We start from the raw sequence: 23,787 nt of genomic DNA, 5'->3' as shown, positions 1-23,787 counted from the left end.
CATATAATATAAAGGTCAGCACTCACTGGCATATAATATAAAGGTCAGCACAGCACTCACTGGCATATAATATAAAGGTCAGCACTCACTGGCATATATAATATAGTATACTGGCATATAATATAAAGGCACTCACTGGCATATAATATAAAGGTCTCACTGGCATATAATATAAAGGTCAGCACTCACTGGCATATAATATAAAGGTCAGCACTCACTGGCATATAATTGCAATTGAAGCTATTTGGGATGCAACTATTATTCACAACATGATCATTTACCTAACCTCTCACCTCTTGCTGTGTCCTCTAGCCTCTTGCTGTGTCCTCTAGCCTCTTGCTGTGTCCTCTAGCCTCTTGCTGTGTCCTCTAGCCTCTTGCTGTGTCCTCTAGCCTCTTGCTGTGTCCTCTAACCTCTTGCTGTGTCCTCTAACCTCTTGCTGTGTCCTCTAACCTCTTGCTGTGTCCTCTAACCTCTTGCTGTGTCCTCTAGCCTCTTGCTGTGTCCTCTAGCCTCTTGCTGTGTCCTCTAGCCTCTTGCTGTGACCTCTAGCCTCTTGCTGTGTCCTCTAGCCTCTTGCTGTGTCCTCTAACCTCCTGCTGTGTCCTCTAACCTCCTGCTGTGTCCTCTAACCCCTTACTATTGATGAATTAACATCTATATTGTTTTCAGACCTGATCATGTTGATAATCTTCTTCCTGGACAACACCATCATGTGGTATGAGAGTATAATGCTGGTGGCTGGCTACAGCTCCTATGTCTGCTTCATGAAGTACAACGTTCAGCTGGAGGCAGCATTCAAGAACCAGCTCAGGAAACATCAGCACATCATTAATATCATCACTGTGGCTGTTGAGGATGAACCTGATAAGGTACATTTTATTTGCATGTATTTATTTAACTAGGCAAGTCAGTTAAGAACAAATTCTTTAGAGTATACAGGAGAACTTACAATACCGTTCAAAGGTTTGGGGTCACTTAGAAACGTCCTTGTTTGTGGGTTTGATTATGGCTCAAAATGGCCAGAAACCAAGAACTTTCTTCTGAAACTCGTCAGTCTATTCTTGTTCTTAGAAATGAAAGCTCAACGTCAACAGTGAAGAGGCGACTCCGGGATGCTGGCTTTCTAGTCAGAGTTGCAAAGAAAATGCCATATTTCAGACTGGCCAATAAAAAGAAAAGATTAAGATGGGCAAAAGAACACAGACACTGGACAGAGGAACTCTGCCTAGAAGACCAGCATCCGGGAGTCGCCTCTTCACTGTTGATGTTGAGACTGGTGTTTTGCGAGTACTATTTAATGAAGCTGCCAGTTGAGGACTTGAGGCATCTGTTTCTCAAACTAGACACTAATTTTTAGTTATTTTTTTCATTTCACCTTTATTTAACGAGGTAGGCCAGTTGAGAACAAGTCCTCAGTTACAACGGCAACCTGTCCAAAATAAAGCAAAGCAGTGTGACACAAACAACAACACAGCGTTAGTTACACATGGAATAAACAAGCGTACAGTCAATAACACAATAGAAAAGTCTATATACAACGTGTGCAAATGGCGTAAGGAGGTAAGGCAATAAATAGGCCATAGTAGCAAAGTAATTACAATTTAGCAGATTAACACAGGAGTGACAGATGTGCAGATGATGATGTGCAACTAGAGATACTGGAAATACTGGTGTGCAAAAGAGCAGAAAAGTAAATAAAACAATATGGGGATGAGGTAGGTAGATTGGGTGGGCTATTTACAGATGGACTATGTACAGCTGCAGCGATCGGTAAGCTGCTCAGATAGCTGATAACTGGTAGTGTATATTTGAACTATTTTGGTATAGTGTTCCTTTGTTACAGATACTGTCACGATGTTCGTAATAATGGTCGGACCAAGACGTAGCGATATGAGTTCCACATACTTTAATATTAGTGAAACTTAACAAAACAAAACAATAAATAAACAAACCGTGACTACTGAGGTGCTATGTGCACTAACTCCAATCATAAACAATATCCCATAACCCACAGGTGGAAAAAATGCTACTTAAGTATGATCCCCAATTAGAGACAACGATTACCAGCTGCCTCTAATTGGAAATTATACCAAAACCCCAACATAGAGGCAGCGTAGCCTAGTGGTTAGAGGCAGCATAGACTAGTGGTTAGAGGCAACATAGCCTAGTGGTTAGAGGCAGCGTAGCCTAGTGGTTAGAGGCAGGTAGCCTAGTGGTTAGAGGCAGCGTAGCCTAGTGGTTAGAGCGTTGGACTAGTAACCGAAAGGTTGCAAGATTGAATCCCCGAGCTGACAAGGTAAAAATCTGTCGTTCTGCCCCTGAACAAGACAGTTAACCCACTGTTCCTAGCCCGTCATTGAAAATAAGAATTTGTTCTTAACTGTCTTGCCTAGTTAAATAAAGGTAAAATAAAAAAATAAATAGTAGCAATTGGGAGGGATATCTGCACGTCAGGGGTCGATAATGAAGATAATGTTGTGAGAACAGACATGGAGGCTGGCTCCTGTGTAAGGAGAATCATGTCATACAGCTCATTATTCATCTGGTTCCCTCAAACATACGTGGAGGACCTGATTAAACCATATATCTCCTTCAAAATCCCTCCATAAACTTAATCCAAGTTTTTAAGGCACATGTTGTTGATCATAAGCTCTAATTCAGCCATATTTCCTTTAAAGTTAAAGCATGTTCTCAAAGCAAATGATACAACCATACCTCATTCAAAAACAGATGTTGTTGATCAAACATGATGAGTCATTCACTCACTGATGAGTCATTCACTCACTGATGAGTCATTCCCTCACTGATGAGTCATTCCCTCACTGATGAGTCATTCATGAGTCAAAAGAGTCCATTTGAAGGGGTGGCGTGTTCTGGAATGTTTTAAGATCTGGTGAATTCTTTTTGTCCACAGGATGAGACAGCAGGTCAGAATAGTAGCCCTCCTGCCCCAGAAGACAAGAAACTATTAAAGGTAAACAACTAGGCAGTAGGATCCCCAGGGGTAGTTTAGTAGGATCCCCAGGGGTAGTTTACTAGGATCCCCAGGGGTAGTTTACTAGGATCCCCAGGGGTAGTTTACTAGGATCCCCAGGGGTAGTTTACTAGTATCCCCAGGGGTAGTTTACTAGTATCCCCAGGGGTAGTTTAGTAGGATCCTCAGGGGTAGTTTATTAGGATCCCCAGGGGTAGTTTAGTAGGATCCCCAGGGTAGTTTACTAGGATCCCCAGGGGTAGTTTACTAGGATCCCCAGGGATAGTTTACTAGGATCCCCAGGGTTAGTTTAGTAGGATCCCCTGCGGTAGTTTAGTAGGATCCCCAGGGATAGTTTAGTAGGACCCCCAGGGGTAGTTTACTAGGATCCCCAGGGGTAGTTTACTAGGATCCCCAGGGGTAGTTTACTAGGATCCCCAGGGGTAGTTTACTAGGATCCCCAGGGGTAGTTTACTAGGATCCCCAGGGGTAGTTTAGTAGGATCCCCAGGGGTAGTTTAGTAGGATCCCCTGCGGTAGTTTAGTAGGATCCCCAGGGTTAGTTTAGTAGGATCCCCTGCGGTAGTTTAGTAGGATCCCCAGGGGTAGTTTACTAGGATCCCCTGCGGTAGTTTACTAGGATCCCCAGGGGTAGTTTAGTAGGATCCCCCGCAGTAGTTTAGTAGGATCCCCAGGGGTAGTTTACTAGGATCCCCAGGGGTAGTTTAGTAGGATCCCCAGGGGTAGTTTACTAGGATCCCCAGGGGTAGTTTACTAGGATCCCCAGGGGTAGTTTACTAGGATCCCCAGGGGTAGTTTAGTAGGATCCCCAGGGTAGTTTAGTAGGATCCCCTGCGGTAGTTTAGTAGGATCCCCGCAGTAGTTTAGTAGGATCCCCAGTGGTAGTTTAGTAGGATCCCCAGGGGTAGTTTACTAGGATCCCCAGGGGTAGTTTACTAGGATCCCCAGGGTTAGTTTAGTAGGATCCCCAGGGTTAGTTTACTAGGATCCCCAGGGGTAGTTTACTAGGATCCCCAGGGGTAGTTTACTAGGATCCCCAGGGGTAGTTTACTAGGATCCCCAGGGATAGTTTACTAGGATCCCCAGAGGTAGTTACTAGGATCCCCAGGGTTAGTTTACTAGGATCCCCAGGGTTAGTTTACTAGGATCCCCAGGGGTAGTTTACTAGGATCCCCAGGGGTAGTTTACTAGGATCCCCAGGGGTAGTTTACTAGGATCCCCAGGGGTAGTTTACTAGGATCCCCAGGGGTAGTTTACTAGGATCCCCAGGGGTAGTTTACTAGGATCCCCAGGGGTAGTTTACTAGGATCCCAGGGGTAGTTTACTAGGATCCCCAGGGATAGTTTACTAGGACCCCCAGGGGTAGTTTACTAGGATCCCCAGAGGTAGTTTACTAGGATCCCCAGGGGTAGTTTACTAGGATCCCCAGGGGTAGTTTACTAGGATCCCCAGGGGTAGTTTACTAGGATCCCCAGGGTAGTTTACTAGGATACCCAGGGGTAGTTTACTAGGACCCCGGGGTAGTTTACTAGGACCCCCAAGGGTAGTTTACTAGGATCCCCAGGGTAGTTTACTAGGACCCCCAGGGGTAGTTTACTAGGATCCCCAGGGGTAGTTTACTAGGATCCCCAGGGTAGTTTATTAGGATCCCCAGGGGTAATTTAGTAGGATCCCCAGGTAGTTTAGTAGGATCCCCAGGGGTAGTTTAGTAGGATCCCCAGGGGTAGTTTACTAGGATCCCCAGGGGTAGTTTACTAGGATACCCAGGGGTAGTTTAGTAGGATCCCCCAGTAGTTTAGTAGGATCCCCAGGGGTAGTTTACTAGGATCCCCAGGGGTAGTTTACTAGGATCCCCAGGGGTAGTTTACTAGGATCCCCAGGGGTAGTTTACTAGGATCCCCAGGGGTAGTTTATTAGGATCCCCAGGGGTAGTTTACTAGGATCCCCAGGGGTAGTTTATTAGGATCCCCAGGGGTAGTTTAGTAGGATCCCCAGGGGTAGTTTAGTAGGATCCCCCGCAGTAGTTTAGTAGGATCCCCAGGGTTAGTTTAGTAGGATCCCCAGGGGTAGTTTACTAGGATCCCCAGGGGTAGTTTACTAGGATCCCCAGGGGTAGTTTACTAGGATCCCCAGGGGTAGTTTATTAGGATCCCCAGGGGTAGTTTACTAGGATCCCCAGGGGTAGTTTAGTAGGATCCCCAGGGGTAGTTTAGTAGGATCCCCAGGGGTAGTTTACTAGGATCCCCCGGAGTAGTTTAGTAGGATCCCCAGGGTTAGTTTAGTAGGATCCCCTGCGGTAGTTTAGTAGGATCCCCCGCAGTAGTTTAGTAGGACCCCAAGGGGTAGTTTACTAGGATCCCCAGGGGTAGTTTACTAGGATCCCCAGGGATAGTTTACTAGGATCCCCAGGGTAGTTTACTAGGATCCCCAGGGGTAGTTTACTAGGATCCCCAGGGGTAGTTTACTAGGATCCCCAGGGGTAGTTTACTAGGATCCCCAGGGTAGTTTACTAGGATCCCCAGGGGTAGTTTAGTAGGATCCCCTGCGGTAGTTTAGTAGGATCCCCAGGGATAGTTTACTAGGATCCCCAGGGGTAGTTTACTAGGATCCCCAGGGGTAGTTTACTAGGATCCCCAGGGGTAGTTTACTAGGATCCCCAGGGTAGTTTACTAGGATCCCCAGGGGTAGTTTACTAGGATCCCCAGGGGTAGTTTACTAGGATCCCCAGGGGTAGTTTACTAGGATCCCCAGGGGTAGTTTACTAGGATCCCCAGGGGTAGTTTACTAGGATTCCCAGGGGTAGTTTACTAGGATCCCCAGGGATAGTTTACTAGGACCCCCAGGGGTAGTTTACTAGGATCCCCAGGGGTAGTTTACTAGGACCCCCAGGGGTAGTTTACTAGGACCCCCAGGGGTAGTTTACTAGGATCCCCAGGGGTAGTTTACTAGGACCCCCAGGGGTAGTTTATCAGGATCCTATTAGCTACTGCAAAAGCAGCAGCTACATGACATAATGCAGAACATTCATAGACAAGAACAGAACTACATACATTTAAAATAAGTATGCACGCTTTTATGCATGAATGCCTCCATAATCATTTGATTCATATAGTTTCCGCCCGTAATGGGTATCCTGGGGTAACGTGTAGAGTTTTCACAGTAGCCACCTGCAATGGGTTTTCTAACGGTGAATGAAATATTCATTAACATAAAATAACCAGGCCTGGAATGTTTTGCCTTGTTAATGTCAATTGCCCTTAATGGATTAAGGGTTATCTGAGGTACTGTGTAACGGTTGCAGTCTACCACCCCTAAAGGGATATCTGAGGTATTGTGTAACGGTTCCAGTCTACCACCCCTAAAGGGTTATCTGAGGTATTGTGTAACGGTTAATGTCTACCACCCCTAAAGGGTTATCTGAGGTATTGTGTAATGGTTGCAGTCTACCACCCCTAAAGGGTTATCTGAGGTATTGTGTAACGGTTGCAGTCTACCACCCCTAAAGGGTTATCTGAGGTACTGTGTAATGGTTGCAGTCTACCACCCCTAAAGGGTTATCTGAGGTATTGTGTAATGGTTGCAGTCTACCACCCCTAAAGGGATATCTGAGGTATTGTGTAATGGTTGCAGTCTACCACCCCTAAAGGGTTATCTGAGGTATTGTGTAACGGTTGCAGTCTACCACCCCTAAAGGGTTATCTGAGGTACTGTGTAATGGTTGCAGTCTACCACCCCTAAAGGGTTATCTGAGGTATTGTGTAATGGTTGCAGTCTACCACCCCTAAAGGGTTATCTGAGGTATTGTGTAACGGTTGCAGTCTACCACCCCTAAAGGGTTATCTGAGGTATTGTGTAACGGTTCCAGTCTACCACCCCTAAAGGGTTATCTGAGGTATTGTGTAACGGTTCCAGTCTACCACCCCTAAAGGGTTATCTGAGGTATTGTGTAACGGTTGCAGTCTACCACCCCTAAAGGGTTATCTGAGGTATTGTGTAATGGTTGCAGACTACCACCCCTAAAGGGTTATCTGAGGTATTGTGTAACGGATGCAGTCTACCACCCCTAAAGGGTTATGAGGTATTGTGTAACGGTTGCAGACTACCACCCCTAAAGGGTTATCTGAGGTATTGTGTAACGGTTGCAGTCTACCACCCCTAAAGGGTTATCTGAGGTATTGTGTAACGGTTCCAGTCTACCACCCCTAAAGGGTTATCTGAGGTATTGTGTAACGGTTGCAGACTACCACCCCTAAAGGGTTATCTGAGGTATTGTGTAACGGTTCCAGTCTACCACCCCTAAAGGGTTATCTGAGGTATTGTGTAACGGTTGCAGTCTACCACCCCTAAAGGGTTATCTGAGGTATTGTGTAACGGTTCCAGTCTACCACCCCTAAAGGGTTATCTGAGGTATTGTGTAATGGTTGCAGTCTATACCACCCCTAAAGGGTTATCTGAGGTATTGTGTAACGGTTGCAGTCTACCACCCCTAAAGGGTTATCTGAGGTATTGTGTAACGGTTGCAGTCTACCACCCCTAAAGGGTTATGAGGTATTGTGTAATGGTTGCAGTCTACCACCCCTAAAGGGTTATCTGAGGTATTGTGTAATGGTTGCAGTCTACCACCCCTAAAGGGTTATCTGAGGTATTGTGTAACGGTTTGCAGTCTACCACCCCTAAAGGGTTATGAGGTATTGTGTAACGGTTGCAGTCTACCACCCCTAAAGGGTTATCTGAGGTATTGTGTAACGGTTGCAGTCTACCACCCCTAAAGGGTTATCTGAGGTATTGTGTAATGGTTAATGTCTACCACCCCTAAAGGGTTATCTGAGGTATTGTGTAACGGTTGCAGTCTACCACCCCTAAAGGGTTATCTGAGGTATTGTGTAACGGTTAATGTCTACCACCCCTAAAGGGTAATCTGAGGTGTTGTGTAATGGTTGCAGTCTACCACCCCTAAAGGGTTATGAGGTATTGTGTAACGGTTGCAGTCTACCACCCCTAAAGGGTTAACTGAGGGATTGTGTAATGGTTGCAGTCTACCACCCCTAAATGGTTATCTGAGGTATTGTGTAACGGTTAATGTCTACCACCCCTAAAGGGTTATCTGAGGTATTGTGTAACGATTGCAGTCTACCACCCCTAAAGGGTTATCTGAGGTATTGTGTAACGGTTGCAGTCTACCACCCCTAAAGGGTTATCTGAGGTATTGTGTAACGGTTGCAGTCTACCACCCCTAAAGGGTTATGAGGTATTGTGTAATGGTTGCAGTCTACCACCCCTAAAGGGTTATCTGAGGTATTGTGTAACGGTTGCAGACTACCACCCCTAAAGGGTTATCTGAGGTATTGTGTAACGGTTGCAGTCTACCACCCCTAAAGGGTTATCTGAGGAATTGTGTAACGGTTGCAGTCTACCACCCCTAAAGGGTTATCTGAGGTATTGTGTAATGGTTGCAGTCTACCACCCCTAAAGGGTTATCTGAGGTATTGTGTAACGGTTGCAGTCTACCACCCCTAAAGGTTTATCTGAGGTATTGTGTAATGGTTGCAGTCTACCACCCCTAAAGGGTTATCTGAGGTATTGTGTAACGGTTGCAGTCTACCACCCCTAAAGGGTTATCTGAGGTACTGTGTAATGGTTGCAGTCTACCACCCCTAAAGGGTTATCTGAGGTATTGTGTAACGGTTGCAGTCTACCACCCCTAAAGGGTTATCTGAGGTATTGTGTAATGGTTAATGTCTACCACCCCTAAAGGGTTATCTGAGGTATTGTGTAACGGTTGCAGTCTACCACCCCTAAAGGGTTATCTGAGGTATTGTGTAACGGTTAATGTCTACCACCCCTAAAGGGTAATCTGAGGTATTGTGTAATGGTTGCAGTCTACCACCCCTAAAGGGTTATGAGGTATTGTGTAACGGTTGCAGTCTACCACCCCTAAAGGGTTAACTGAGGGATTGTGTAATGGTTGCAGTCTACCACCCCTAAATGGTTATCTGAGGTATTGTGTAACGGTTAATGTCTACCACCCCTAAAGGGTTATCTGAGGTATTGTGTAACGATTGCAGTCTACCACCCCTAAAGGGTTATCTGAGGTATTGTGTAACGGTTGCAGTCTACCACCCCTAAAGGGTTATCTGAGGTATTGTGTAACGGTTGCAGTCTACCACCCCTAAAGGGATATGAGGTATTGTGTAATGGTTGCAGTCTACCACCCCTAAAGGGTTATCTGAGGTATTGTGTAACGGTTGCAGTCTACCACCCCTAAAGGGTTATCTGAGGTATTGTGTAATGGTTGCAGTCTACCACCCCTAAAGGGTTATCTGAGGTATTGTGTAACGGTTGCAGTCTACCACCCCTAAAGGGTTATCTGAGGTACTGTGTAATGGTTGCAGTCTACCACCCCTAAAGGGTTATCTGAGGTATTGTGTAATGGTTAATGTCTACCACCCCTAAAGGGTTATCTGAGGTATTGTGTAACGGTTGCAGTCTACCACCCCTAAAGGGTTATGAGGTATTGTGTAACGGTTGCAGTCTACCACCCCTAAAGGGTTATCTGAGGTATTGTGTAATGGTTAATGTCTACCACCCCTAAAGGGTTATCTGAGGTATTGTGTAACGGTTGCAGTCTACCACCCCTAAAGGGTTATCTGAGGTATTGTGTAACGGTTAATGTCTACCACCCCTAAAGGGTAATCTGACGTATTGTGTAATGGTTGCAGTCTACCACCCCTAAAGGGTTATGAGGTATTGTGTAACGGTTGCAGTCTACCACCCCTAAAGGGTTAACTGAGGGATTGTGTAATGGTTGCAGTCTACCACCCCTAAATGGTTATCTGAGGTATTGTGTAACGGTTAATGTCTACCACCCCTAAAGGGTTATCTGAGGTATTGTGTAACGATTGCAGTCTACCACCCCTAAAGGGTTATCTGAGGTATTGTGTAACGGTTGCAGTCTACCACCCCTAAAGGGTTATCTGAGGTATTGTGTAACGGTTGCAGTCTACCACCCCTAAAGGGATATGAGGTATTGTGTAATGGTTGCAGTCTACCACCCTAAAGGGTTATCTGAGGTATTGTGTAACGGTTGCAGTCTAACACCCCTAAAGGGTTATCTGAGGTATTGTGTAACGGTTGCAGTCTACCACCCCTAAAGGGTTATGAGGTATTGTGTAATGGTTGCAGTCTACCACCCCTAAAGGGTTATCTGAGGTATTGTGTAACGGTTGCAGTCTACCACCCCTAAAGGGTTATCTGAGGTATTGTGTAACGGTTCCAGTCTACCACCCCTAAAGGGTTATCTGAGGTATTGTGTAACGGTTGCAGTCTACCACCCCTAAAGGGATATCTGAGGTATTGTGTAACGGTTGCAGTCTACCACCCCTAAAGGGTTATCTGAGGTATTGTGTAACGGTTCCAGTCTACCACCCCTAAAGGGTTATCTGAGGTATTGTGTAATGGTTGCAGTCTATACCACCCCTAAAGGGTTATCTGAGGTATTGTGTAACGGTTGCAGTCTACCACCCCTAAAGGGTTATCTGAGGTATTGTTTAACGGTTGCAGTCTACCACCCCTAAAGGGTTATGAGGTATTGTGTAATGGTTCCAGTCTACCACCCCTAAAGGGTTATCTGAGGTATTGTGTAATGGTTGCAGTCTACCACCCCTAAAGGGTTATCTGAGGTATTGTGTAACGGTTGCAGTCTACCACCCCTAAAGGGTTATGAGGTATTGTGTAACGGTTGCAGTCTACCACCCCTAAAGGGTTATCTGAGGTATTGTGTAACGGTTGCAGGCTACCACCCCTAAAGGGTTATCTGAGGTATTGTGTAACGGTTGCAGTCTACCACCCCTAAAGGGTTATCTGAGGTATTGTGTAACGGTTGCAGTCTAACACCCCTAAAGGGTTATCTGAGGTATTGTGTAACGGTTGCAGTCTACCACCCCTAAAGGGTTATCTGAGGTATTGTGTAACGGTTGCAGTCTACCAGCCCTAAAGGGTTATCTGAGGTATTGTGTAATGGTTAATGTCTACCACCCCTAAAGGGTTATCTGAGGTATTGTGTAACGGTTGCAGTCTACCACCCCTAAAGGGTTATCTGAGGTATTGTGTAACGGTTAATGTCTACCACCCCTAAAGGGTAATCTGAGGTATTGTGTAATGGTTGCAGTCTACCACCCCTAAAGGGTTATGAGGTATTGTGTAACGGTTGCAGTCTACCACCCCTAAAGGGTTAACTGAGGGATTGTGTAAAGGTTGCAGTCTACCACCCCTAAAGGGTTATCTGAGGTATTGTGTAACGGTTAATGTCTACCACCCCTAAAGGGTTATCTGAGGTATTGTGTAACGGTTGCAGTCTACCACCCCTAAAGGGTTATCTGAGGTATTGTGTAACGGTTGCAGTCTACCACCCCTAAAGGGTTATCTGAGGTATTGTGTAACGGTTGCAGTCTACCACCCTAAAGGGTTATGAGGTATTGTGTAATGGTTGCAGTCTACCACCCCTAAAGGGTTATCTGAGGTATTGTGTAACGGTTGCAGACTACCACCCCTAAAGGGTTATCTGAGGTATTGTGTAATGGTTGCAGTCTACCACCCCTAAAGGGTTATCTGAGGTATTGTGTAACGGTTGCAGTCTACCACCCCTAAAGGGTTATCTGAGGTATTGTGTAATGGTTGCAGTCTACCACCCCTAAAGGGTTATCTGAGGTATTGTGTAACGGTTGCAGTCTACCACCCCTAAAGGGTTATCTGAGGTATTGTGTAATGGTTGCAGTCTACCACCCCTAAAGGGTTATCTGAGGTATTGTGTAACGGTTGCAGTCTACCACCCCTAAAGGGTTATCTGAGATACTGTGTAATGGTTGCAGTCTACCACCCCTAAAGGGTTATCTGAGGTATTGTGTAACGGTTGCAGTCTACCACCCCTAAAGGGTTATCTGAGGTATTGTGTAATGGTTAATGTCTACCACCCCTAAAGGGTTATCTGAGGTATTGTGTAACGGTTGCAGTCTACCACCCCTAAAGGGTTATCTGAGGTATTGTGTAATGGTTGCAGTCTACCACCCCTAAAGGGTTATCTGAGGTATTGTGTAACGGTTGCAGTCTACCACCCCTAAAGGGATATGAGGTATTGTGTAATGGTTGCAGTCTACCACCCCTAAAGGGTTATCTGAGGTATTGTGTAACGGTTGCAGTCTAACACCCCTAAAGGGTTATCTGAGGTATTGTGTAACGGTTGCAGTCTACCACCCCTAAAGGGTTATGAGGTATTGTGTAATGGTTGCAGTCTACCACCCCTAAAGGGTTATCTGAGGTATTGTGTAACGGTTGCAGTCTACCACCCCTAAAGGGTTATCTGAGGTATTGTGTAACGGTTCCAGTCTACCACCCCTAAAGGGTTATCTGAGGTATTGTGTAACGGTTGCAGTCTACCACCCCTAAAGGGATATCTGAGGTATTGTGTAACGGTTGCAGTCTACCACCCCTAAAGGGTTATCTGAGGTATTGTGTAACGGTTCCAGTCTACCACCCCTAAAGGGTTATCTGAGGTATTGTGTAATGGTTGCAGTCTATACCACCCCTAAAGGGTTATCTGAGGTATTGTGTAACGGTTGCAGTCTACCACCCCTAAAGGGTTATGAGGTATTGTGTAATGGTTACAGTCTACCACCCCTAAAGGGTTATCTGAGGTATTGTGTAATGGTTGCAGTCTACCACCCCTAAAGGGTTATCTGAGGTATTGTGTAACGGTTGCAGTCTACCACCCCTAAAGGGTTATGAGGTATTGTGTAACGGTTGCAGTCTACCACCCCTAAAGGGTTATCAGAGGTATTGTGTAACGGTTGCAGTCTACCACCCCTAAAGGGTTATCTGAGGTATTGTGTAACGGTTGCAGTCTACCAGCCCTAAAGGGTTATCTGAGGTATTGTGTAATGGTTAATGTCTACCACCCCTAAAGGGTTATCTGAGGTATTGTGTAACGGTTGCAGTCTACCACCCCTAAAGGGTTATCTGAGGTATTGTGTAACGGTTAATGTCTACCACCCCTAAAGGGTAATCTGAGGTATTGTGTAATGGTTGCAGTCTACCACCCCTAAAGGGTTATGAGGTATTGTGTAACGGTTGCAGTCTACCACCCCTAAAGGGTTATCTGAGGTACTGTGTAATGGTTGCAGTCTACCACCCCTAAAGGGTTATCTGAGGTATTGTGTAACAGTTAATGTCTACCACCCTAAAGGGTTATCTGAGGTATTGTGTAATGGTTGCAGTCTACCACCCCTAAAGGGTTATCTGAGGTATTGTGTAACGGTTGCAGTCCACCACCCCTAAAGGGTTATCTGAGGTATTGTGTAACGGTTGCAGTCTACCACCCCTAAAGGGTTATCTGAGGTACTGTGTAATGGTTGCAGTCTACCACCCCTAAAGGGTTATCTGAGGTATTGTGTAACAGTTAATGTCTACCACCCCTAAAGGGTTATCTGAGGTATTGTGTAACGGTTGCAGTCTACCACCCCTAAAGGGTTATCTGAGGTATTGTGTAACGGTTAATGTCTACCACCCCTAAAGGGTTATCTGAGGTATTGTGTAACGGTTAATGTCTACCACCCCTAAAGGGTTATCTGAGGTATTGTGTAACGGTTGCAGTCTACCACCCCTAAAGGGTTATCTGAGGTATTGTGTAACGGTTAATGTCTACCACCCCTAATGGGTTATCTGAGGTATTGTGTAACGGTTGCAGTCTACCACCCCTAAAGGGTTATCTGAGGTATTGTGTAACGGTTGCAGTCTACCACCCCTAAAGGGTTATCTGAGGTACTGTGTAATGGTTGCAGTCTACCACCACCAAAGGGTTATCTGAGGTATTGTGTAACGGTTAATATCTACCACCCCTAAAGGGTTATCTGAGGTACTGTGTAACGGTTGCAGTCTACCACCACCAAAGGGTTATCTGAGGTATTGTGTAACGGTTAATGTCTACCACCCCTAAAGGGTTATCTGAGGTACTGTGTAACAGTTGCAGTCTACCACCCCTAAAGGGTTATCTGAGGTACTGTGTAACGGTTCCAGTCTACCACCCCTAAAGGGTTATCTGAGGTATTGTGTAATGGTTGCAGTCTACCACCCCTAAAGGGTTATCTGAGGTACTGTGTAACGGTTAATGTCTACCACCCCTAAAGGGTTATCTGAGGTACTGTGTAACGGGTCCAGTCTACCACCCCTAAAGGGTTATCTGAGGTATTGTGTAACGGTTAATGTCTACCACCCCTAAATGGTTATCTAAAGGTACAGTGTAACAGGTTAGACTCCTGCTTATATATATTGAATCAGAATCAGATTGAGTTGTTTGTCTCCTGCTGATATATAATGAATCAGATGGAGTTGTTAGTCTCCTGCTGATATATAATGAATCATATGGAGTTCTTAGTCTCCTGCTGATATATAATGAATCAGATGGAGTTGTTAGACTCCTGCTGATATATAATGAATCATATGGAGTTGTTAGACTCCTGCTTATATATAATGAATCAGATGGAGTTGTTAGACCCCTGCTGATATATAATGAATCATATGGAGTTGTTAGACCCCTGCTGATATATAATGAATCATATGGAGTTGTTAGACCCCTGCTGATATATAATGAATCATATGGAGTTGTTAGACTCCTGCTGATATATAATGAATCAGATGGAGTTGTTAGACTCCTGCTGATATATAATGAATCATATGGAGTTGTTAGACTCCTGCTTATATATAATGAATCAGATGGAGTTGTTAGACCCCTGCTGATATATAATGAATCATATGGAGTTGTTAGACTCCTGCTGATATATAATGAATCATATGGAGTTGTTAGACCCCTGCTGATATATAATGAATCATATGGAGTTGTTCGACTCCTGCTGATATATAATGAATCATATGGAGTTGTTAGACTCCTGCTGATATATAATGAATCATATGGAGTTGTTAGACTCCTGCTGATATATAATGAATCATATGAGTTTCATTATTGTGATCTGGGGACTGGCTAGGCAACTCCAGGACCTTGAAATGCTTCTTACGTTGCCCGGGCGATGTGTTTGGGATCATTGTCATGCTGAAAGACCCAGCCACGTTTCATCTTCAATGCCCTTGCTGATGGAAGGAGGTTTTCACTCAAAATCTCACGATACTTGGCCCCATTCATTCTTTCCTTTACACGGATCAGTCGTCCTGGTTCCTTTGCAGAAAAACAGCCCAAAATCATGACGTTTCCATGATGCAACTCAGCAGTTGAGTTTTTGGTTTCATCTGACCATATGACATTCTCCCAATCTTCTTCTGGATCATCCAAATGCTCTCTAGCAAACTTCAGATGGGCCTGGACATGTACTGGTGGTAGGCTTTGTTACTTTGGTCCCAGCTCTATGCAGGTCATACACTAGGTCCCCCGTGTTGTTCTGGGATTTTTGCTCACCGTTCTTGTGATCATTTTGATCCCACAGGGTGAGATCTTGCGTGGAGCCCCAGATCGAGGAGATTATCAGTGGTCTTGTATGTCTTTCATTTCCTAAAAATTGCTCCCACAGTTGATTTCTTCAAACCAAGCTGCTTACCTATTGCAGATGCAGTCTTCCCAGCCTGGTGCAGGTCTACAATTTTGTTTCTGGTGTCCTTTGACAGCTCTTTGGTCTTGGCCATAGTGGAGTTTGGTGTGTGACTGTTTGAGGTTGTGGACAGGTGTCTTTTATACTGATAACAAGTTCAAACAGGTGCCATTAATACAGGTAACGAGTGGAGGACAGAGGAGCCTCTTAAAGAAGAAGTTACAGGTCTGTGAGAGCCAGAAATCTTGCTTGTTTGTAGGTGACCAAATACTTATTTTCCACCATATTTTGCAAATAAATTCATTAAAAATCCTACAATGTGATTTTCTGGATTTGTTTTCCTCATTTTGTCTGTCATAGTTGAAGTGTACCTATGATAACAATTACAGGCCTCTCTCATCTTTTTAAGTGGGAGAACTTGCACAATTGGTGGCTGACTAAATACTTTTTGTCCCACTGTATATACTGAACACCACACTTACTGAACACCACACTTGTTGAACACCACACTTGCTGAACACCACACTTGCTGAACACCACACTTGCTGAACACCACACTTGCTGAACACCACACTTACTGATCACCACACTTACTGAACACCACACATGCTGAACTTACGCTACAACATATTGCACATGAAAGTTTGTTTGAGGAACACTATATTTCTGATGTCTTTGTCTTTTGAGCACCCCTCCCTCTCACCCCTCCCTCTCTCTCTCTCTCTGTCTCTTGATCTCACCCCTCCCTCTCTCTCTCTCTCTCTCTGTCTCTTGATCTCACCCCTCCCTCTCTGTCTCTTGATCTTACCCCTCCCTCTCTCTCTCTCTCTCTCTCTTGATCTTACCCCTCCCTCTCTTGATCTCACCTCTCTCTCTCTCTCTCTCTCTTCCCCCCCTCTATCTCTCTCTCTCTCTCTCGGTCTCACCCCTCTCTCTCTCTCTTGTTCTCCCCCCCAGTTGAAGCCTGTCCTCCAGAGAGGAGGAAGTTCAGCCTCTCTTCACAACTCCACCATGAGGAACACCATGTACAAGCTGATGATTCACACTAGACCCCCTGGGAAACAGTAGGTTACCTTCTAGAAAAGACAACAGACCTGAGTTCAAATACTATCACAACTATCACACATCACTTCAAATAGTTTTGCTGGGCTTGACTGAGATTGTCTGGTGCAATGGACCCAATTGAATTGTTGCCAAATCCCTTATCTTTCACTCCAAGCAGTCTTAATCACATGCAATAAGTATTTGAAATATTTCAAATAGACTGTGTTTATTTTTGGACACATTTTAAATGTGTTGTAAACAGTTTAGCTTTCTGGGTAACCTATGTCAATTTAAAAGTGGCATAAGAAATGACTTTGTACCTGCCACTACAGCTATCAATATTATGATAACTTCTTATAATGTTTCTATATTAACATTAAACAGTATATACTGTTGTATGATATTTGTTTACTCTGACCCATACCAAAACAGTGAAACCTGTTGATATAGACGGAGTGCCTTTGTCAGTCAGTGTGATTAATTATCAAAGTGTTCCACGTTAAGCTTTGGCTAGCACTAAATCCAGATTGGTCCTAAGCAGATTAATGCCTGTCTACAAGGCTCTCATTCATACAGCACTACAGTATAGTAGACAAGTGGTCACATAGGGACAGGAATGGCACCCTATTCCCTAAACAGTGCACTACATCTGACATACACTAGGTAGGGAATAGGTTAACACTTGGGACACAACCAGACAATCAGGATCCACATCAGAATAGTGAAACAGCAAACACAACACAGGAAACACTATCCAGTAACACAGACAAAACTAACACTTTGGTTGGTAGACGATGTGTATGGGTGTTTGGGGATATTGTGGTGGTTGGGGATATTGTGGTGGTTGGGGATATTGTGGTGGTTGGGGATATTGTGGTGGTTGGGGATGTGTGTGTGTGTGTGTGTGTGTGTGTGTGTGTGTGTGTGTGTGTGTGTGTGTGTGTGTGTGTGTTTGGGGATGTGTATGGGTGGTTGGGGATGAGTATTGATTGTTGAGGATGTGTATGGGTGGTTGTGGATGTGCATGGGTGGTTGGGGATGATTATGGGTGGTTGGGGATGTGTATGGGTGGTTGGGGATGAGTATGGGTGGTTGGGGATGAGTATGGGTGGTTGGGGATGAGTATGGGTGGTTGGGGATGAGTATGGGTGGTTGGGGATGAGTATGGGTGGTTGGGGATGTGTATGGGTGGTTGGGGATGAGTATGTGGTTGGGGATGAGTATGGGTGGTTGGGGATGAGTATGGGTGGTTGGGGATGAGTATGGGTGGTTGGGGATGTGTATGGGTGGTTGGGGATGTGTATGGGTGGTTGGGGATGAGTATGGGTGGTTGGGGATGAGTATGGGTGGTTGGGGATGAGTATGGGTGGTTGGGGATGTATATGCATCACTTAGGCCGAGCACGCCCCATTCTCATCGACGGGGTTGTAGTAGAGCAGGTTGAGAGCTTCAACGAACTATCATGGTCCAAACACACCAAGACAGTTATGAAGAGGGCACAACAATGCCTATTCCCCCTCAGGAGACTGAAAAGTATTGTCACGGGTCCTCAGATCCTCAAAATGTTATACAGCTGCACCAGAGAGCATCCTGACTGGTTGCATCACCGCCTGGTATGGCAACTGCTCGGCCTCCGACCGCAAGGCACTATAGAGGGTAGTACGTACAGTCCAGTGCATCACTGGGGCCAAGATTCCTGCCATGCTTTCGGGCCTCTATACCAAGCGGTGTCAGAGGAAATCCCTAGAAATGGACTCCAGCCACACTAGTCATAGACTGTTCTCTCTGGTACCACACGGCAATCAGTACCGGAGCGCCAAGTCTAGGTCCAAAAGGCTTCTTAACAGCTTCTACCCACAAGCTAATCAAATGGCTACCGGGACTATTTGCATTGATCCCCCCCCCCCCCCCCTGCACTTCTCTGTTTATTATCTATGCATTGTCACTTTACCTCTACCTAGATGTACATATTATCTAAATTACCTCGACTAACCGGCACCCCTGTATATAGCCTCCACATTGACTCTGTACCGGTACCCACTGTATATAGCCTCCACATTGACTCTGTACCGTAATACCCTGTATATAGCCTCCACACTGACTCTGTACCGTAACACCCTGTATATAGCCTCCACATTGACTCTGTACCGTAACACCCTGTATATAGCCTCCACATTGACTCTGTACCGTAATACCCTGTATATCGCCTCCACATTGACTCTGTACCGTAATACCGTGTATATAGGCTCCACATTGACTCTGTACCATAATACCCTGTATATAGCCTCCACATTGACTCTGTACCAGTACCCCCTGTATATAGGCTCCACATTGACTCTGTACCGTAATACCCTGTATATAGCCTCCACATTGACTCTGTACCATAATACCCTGTATATAGCCTCCACATTGACTCTGTACCAGTACCCCCTGTATATAGCCTCCACATTGACTCTGTACCGTAATACCCTGTATATAGCCTCCACATTGACTCTGTACCGTAATACCCTGTATATAGGCTCCACATTGACTCTGTACCGTAATACCCTGTATATAGGCTCCACATTGACTCTGTACCGTAATACCCTGTATATAGGCTCCACATTGACTCTGTACCATAATACCCTGTATATAGCCTCCACATTGACTCTGTACCAGTACCCCCTGTATATAGCCTCCACATTGACTCTGTACCGTAATACCCTGTATATAGCCTCCACATTGACTCTGTACCGTAATACCCTGTATATAGCCTCCACATTGACTCTGTACCGTAATACCCTGTATATAGCCTCCACATTGACTCTGTACCGTAATACCCTGTATATAGCCTCCACATTGACTCTGTACCGTAATACCCTGTATATAGCCTCCACATTGACTCTGTACCGTAACACCCTGTATATAGCCTCCACATTGACTCTGTACCAGTACCCCTGTATATAGCCTCCACATTGACTCTGTACCGTAATACCCTGTATATAGCCTCCACATTGACTCTGTACCGTAACACCCTGTATATAGCCTCCACATTGACTCTGTACCGTAACACCCTGTATATAGCCTCCACATTGACTCTGTACTGGTACACCCTGTATATAGCCTCCACATTGACTCTGTACCATAACACCCTGTATATAGCCTCCACATTGACTCTGTACCATAACACCCTGTATATAGCCTCCACATTGACTCTGTACCGTAACACCCTGTATATAGCCTCCACATTGACTCTGTACCGTAATACCCTGTATATAGCCTCCACATTGACTCGGTACCGTAATACCCTGTATATAGCCTCCACATTGACTCTGTACCGTAACACCCTGTATATAGCCTCCACATTGACTCTGTACCATAACACCCTGTATATAGCCTCCACATTGACTCTGTACCGTAACACCCTGTATATAGCCTCCACATTGACTCTGTACCGTAATACCCTGTATATAGCCTCCACATTGACTCGGTACCGTAATACCCTGTATATAGCCTCCACATTGACTCTGTACCGTAATACCCTGTATATAGTCTCCACATTGACTCTGTACCGTAATACCCTGTATATAGCCTCCACATTGACTCTGTACCGTAATACCCTGTATATAGTCTCCACATTGACTCGTACCGTAATACCCTGTATATAGCCTCCACATTGACTCTGTACCGTAATACCCTGTATATAGTCTCCACATTGACTCTGTACCGTAATACCCTGTATATAGCCTCCACATTGACTCTGTACCGTAATACCCTGTATATAGCCTCCACATTGACTCTGTACCGTAATACCCTGTATATAGTCTCCACATTGACTCTGTACCATAACACCCTGTATATAGCCTCCACATTGACTCTGTACCGTAACACCCTGTATATAGCCTCCACATTGACTCTGTACCGTAATACCCTGTATATAGCCTCCACATTGACTCGGTACCGTAATACCCTGTATATAGCCTCCACATTGACTCTGTACCGTAACACCCTGTATATAGCCTCCACATTGACTCTGTACCATAACACCCTGTATATAGCCTCCACATTGACTCTGTACCGTAACACCCTGTATATAGCCTCCACATTGACTCTGTACCGTAATACCCTGTATATAGCCTCCACATTGACTCGGTACCGTAATACCCTGTATATAGCCTCCACATTGACTCTGTACCGTAATACCCTGTATATAGTCTCCACATTGACTCTGTACCGTAATACCCTGTATATAGCCTCCACATTGTCTCTGTACCGTAATACCCTGTATATAGTCTCCACATTGACTCTGTACCGTAATACCCTGTATATAGCCTCCACATTGACTCTGTACCGTAATACCCTGTATATAGCCTCCACATTGACTCTGTACCGTAATACCCTGTATAGAGCCTCCACATTGACTCTGTACCGTAATACCCTGTATATAGTCTCCACATTGACTCTGTACCGTAATACCCTGTATATAGCCTCCACATTGTCTCTGTACCGTAATACCCTGTATATAGTCTCCACATTGACTCTGTACCGTAATACCCTGTATATAGCCTCCACATTGACTCTGTACCGTAATACCCTGTATATAGCCTCCACATTGACTCTGTACCGTAACACCCTGTATATAGCCTCCACATTGACTCTGTACCGTAATACCCTGTATATAGCCTCCACATTGACTCTGTACCGTAACACCCTGTATATAGCCTCCACATTGACTCGGTACCGTAACACCCTGTATATAGCCTCCACATTGACTCTGTACCGTAATACCCTGTATATAGCCTCCACATTGACTCGGTACCGTAATACCCTGTATATAGCCTCCACATTGACTCTGTACCGTAACACCCTGTATATAGCCTCCACATTGACTCTGTACCATAACACCCTGTATATAGCCTCCACATTGACTCTGTACCGTAACACCCTGTATATAGCCTCCACATTGACTCTGTACCGTAATACCCTGTATATAGCCTCCACATTGACTCGGTACCGTAATACCCTGTATATAGCCTCCACATTGACTCTGTACCGTAATACCCTGTATATAGTCTCCACATTGACTCTGTACCGTAATACCCTGTATATAGCCTCCACATTGACTCTGTACCGTAATACCCTGTATATAGTCTCCACATTGACTCGGTACCGTAATACCCTGTATATAGCCTCCACATTGACTCTGTACCGTAATACCCTGTATATAGTCTCCACATTGACTCTGTACCGTAATACCCTGTATATAGCCTCCACATTGACTCTGTACCGTAATACCCTGTATATAGCCTCCACATTGACTCTGTACCGTAATACCCTGTATATAGTCTCCACATTGACTCTGTACCATAACACCCTGTATATAGCCTCCACATTGACTCTGTACCGTAACACCCTGTATATAGCCTCCACATTGACTCTGTACCGTAATACCCTGTATATAGCCTCCACATTGACTCGGTACCGTAATACCCTGTATATAGCCTCCACATTGACTCTGTACCGTAACACCCTGTATATAGCCTCCACATTGACTCTGTACCATAACACCCTGTATATAGCCTCCACATTGACTCTGTACCGTAACACCCTGTATATAGCCTCCACATTGACTCTGTACCGTAATACCCTGTATATAGCCTCCACATTGACTCGGTACCGTAATACCCTGTATATAGCCTCCACATTGACTCTGTACCGTAATACCCTGTATATAGTCTCCACATTGACTCTGTACCGTAATACCCTGTATATAGCCTCCACATTGTCTCTGTACCGTAATACCCTGTATATAGTCTCCACATTGACTCTGTACCGTAATACCCTGTATATAGCCTCCACATTGACTCTGTACCGTAATACCCTGTATATAGCCTCCACATTGACTCTGTACCGTAATACCCTGTATAGAGCCTCCACATTGACTCTGTACCGTAATACCCTGTATATAGTCTCCACATTGACTCTGTACCGTAATACCCTGTATATAGCCTCCACATTGTCTCTGTACCGTAATACCCTGTATATAGTCTCCACATTGACTCTGTACCGTAATACCCTGTATATAGCCTCCACATTGACTCTGTACCGTAATACCCTGTATATAGCCTCCACATTGACTCTGTACCGTAACACCCTGTATATAGCCTCCACATTGACTCTGTACCGTAATACCCTGTATATAGCCTCCACATTGACTCTGTACCGTAACACCCTGTATATAGCCTCCACATTGACTCGGTACCGTAACACCCTGTATATAGCCTCCACATTGACTCTGTACCGTAATACCCTGTATATAGCCTCCACATTGACTCTGTACCGTAACACCCTGTATATAGCCTCCACATTGACTCTGTACCGTAATACCCTGTATATAGCCTCCACATTGACTCTGTACCGGTACCCCCTGTATATAGCCTCCACATTGACTCTGTACCGTAATACCCTGTATATAGCCTCCACATTGACTCTGTACCGGTACCCCCTGTATATAACCTCCACATTGACTCTGTACCGTAATACCCTGTATATAGCCTCCACATTGACTCTGTACCGGTACCCCCTGTATATAGCCTCCACATTGACTCTGTACCGTAATACCCTGTATATAGCCTCCACATTGACTCTGTACCGTAATACCCTGTATATAGCCTCCACATTGACTCTGTACCATAATACCCTGTATATAGCCTCCACATTGACTCTGTACCGTAACAGCCTGAAAATAGCCTTGTTACTGTTATTTTATTGTTGCACTTTAACTATTTGTTATTTTTCTATTTTCTTCTAAACTGTATTGTCAGTTAAGGGCTTGTAAGTAAGCATTTCACTGTTGTATTCGGCGCATGTGACAAATATAATTTGATTTGATGTAATCTCAATCCCTTGATTATCCATACAGCAGTACAGTAGACCACCAGCGCTCAGATAGGGACCCTATTCCAACTAAACTACTGATAGAGCTGCTTCCTGTGCTTGGCCCTTGTATGTTGACCATAATAAACGGCTCCAATATCCACCAGATGTGGACCAAGCTCGTTAAAAGTGGCAGTGATAAAGCCTCTCCTGAAAAAGCCCAACCTTGACCCAGAAAATGTTTTTTTTAATTAATGTTTTTTTTAATCGACATATATCGAATCTCCCAATCCTCTCAAAAAAA

General features: G+C 44.9%; 1 protein-coding gene across 1 annotated transcript in view; it reads left to right on the top strand.

Moving 5' to 3' along the window:
- Positions 1–23,787, top strand: part of LOC135509773 (sodium/potassium/calcium exchanger 1-like) — a 70,765-nt gene that overhangs the window by 4,956 nt on the left and 42,022 nt on the right. Inside the window, exons 2-5 of the mRNA XM_064930674.1 lie at positions 493–541; positions 673–872; positions 2,918–2,977; positions 16,542–16,648. Of these exons, the coding sequence (XP_064786746.1) occupies positions 493–541; positions 673–872; positions 2,918–2,977; positions 16,542–16,648 (416 nt within the window). The remainder of the gene's footprint in view (positions 1–492; positions 542–672; positions 873–2,917; positions 2,978–16,541; positions 16,649–23,787) is intronic.

This window comes from Oncorhynchus masou, chromosome 22 (assembly GCF_036934945.1).
Source record: "Oncorhynchus masou masou isolate Uvic2021 chromosome 22, UVic_Omas_1.1, whole genome shotgun sequence".
NCBI classification, from domain to species: Eukaryota; Metazoa; Chordata; class Actinopteri; order Salmoniformes; family Salmonidae; genus Oncorhynchus; species Oncorhynchus masou.
Note: the sequence above shows the minus strand (reverse complement) of the source record. Positions and strands in the feature narration are given on the sequence as shown.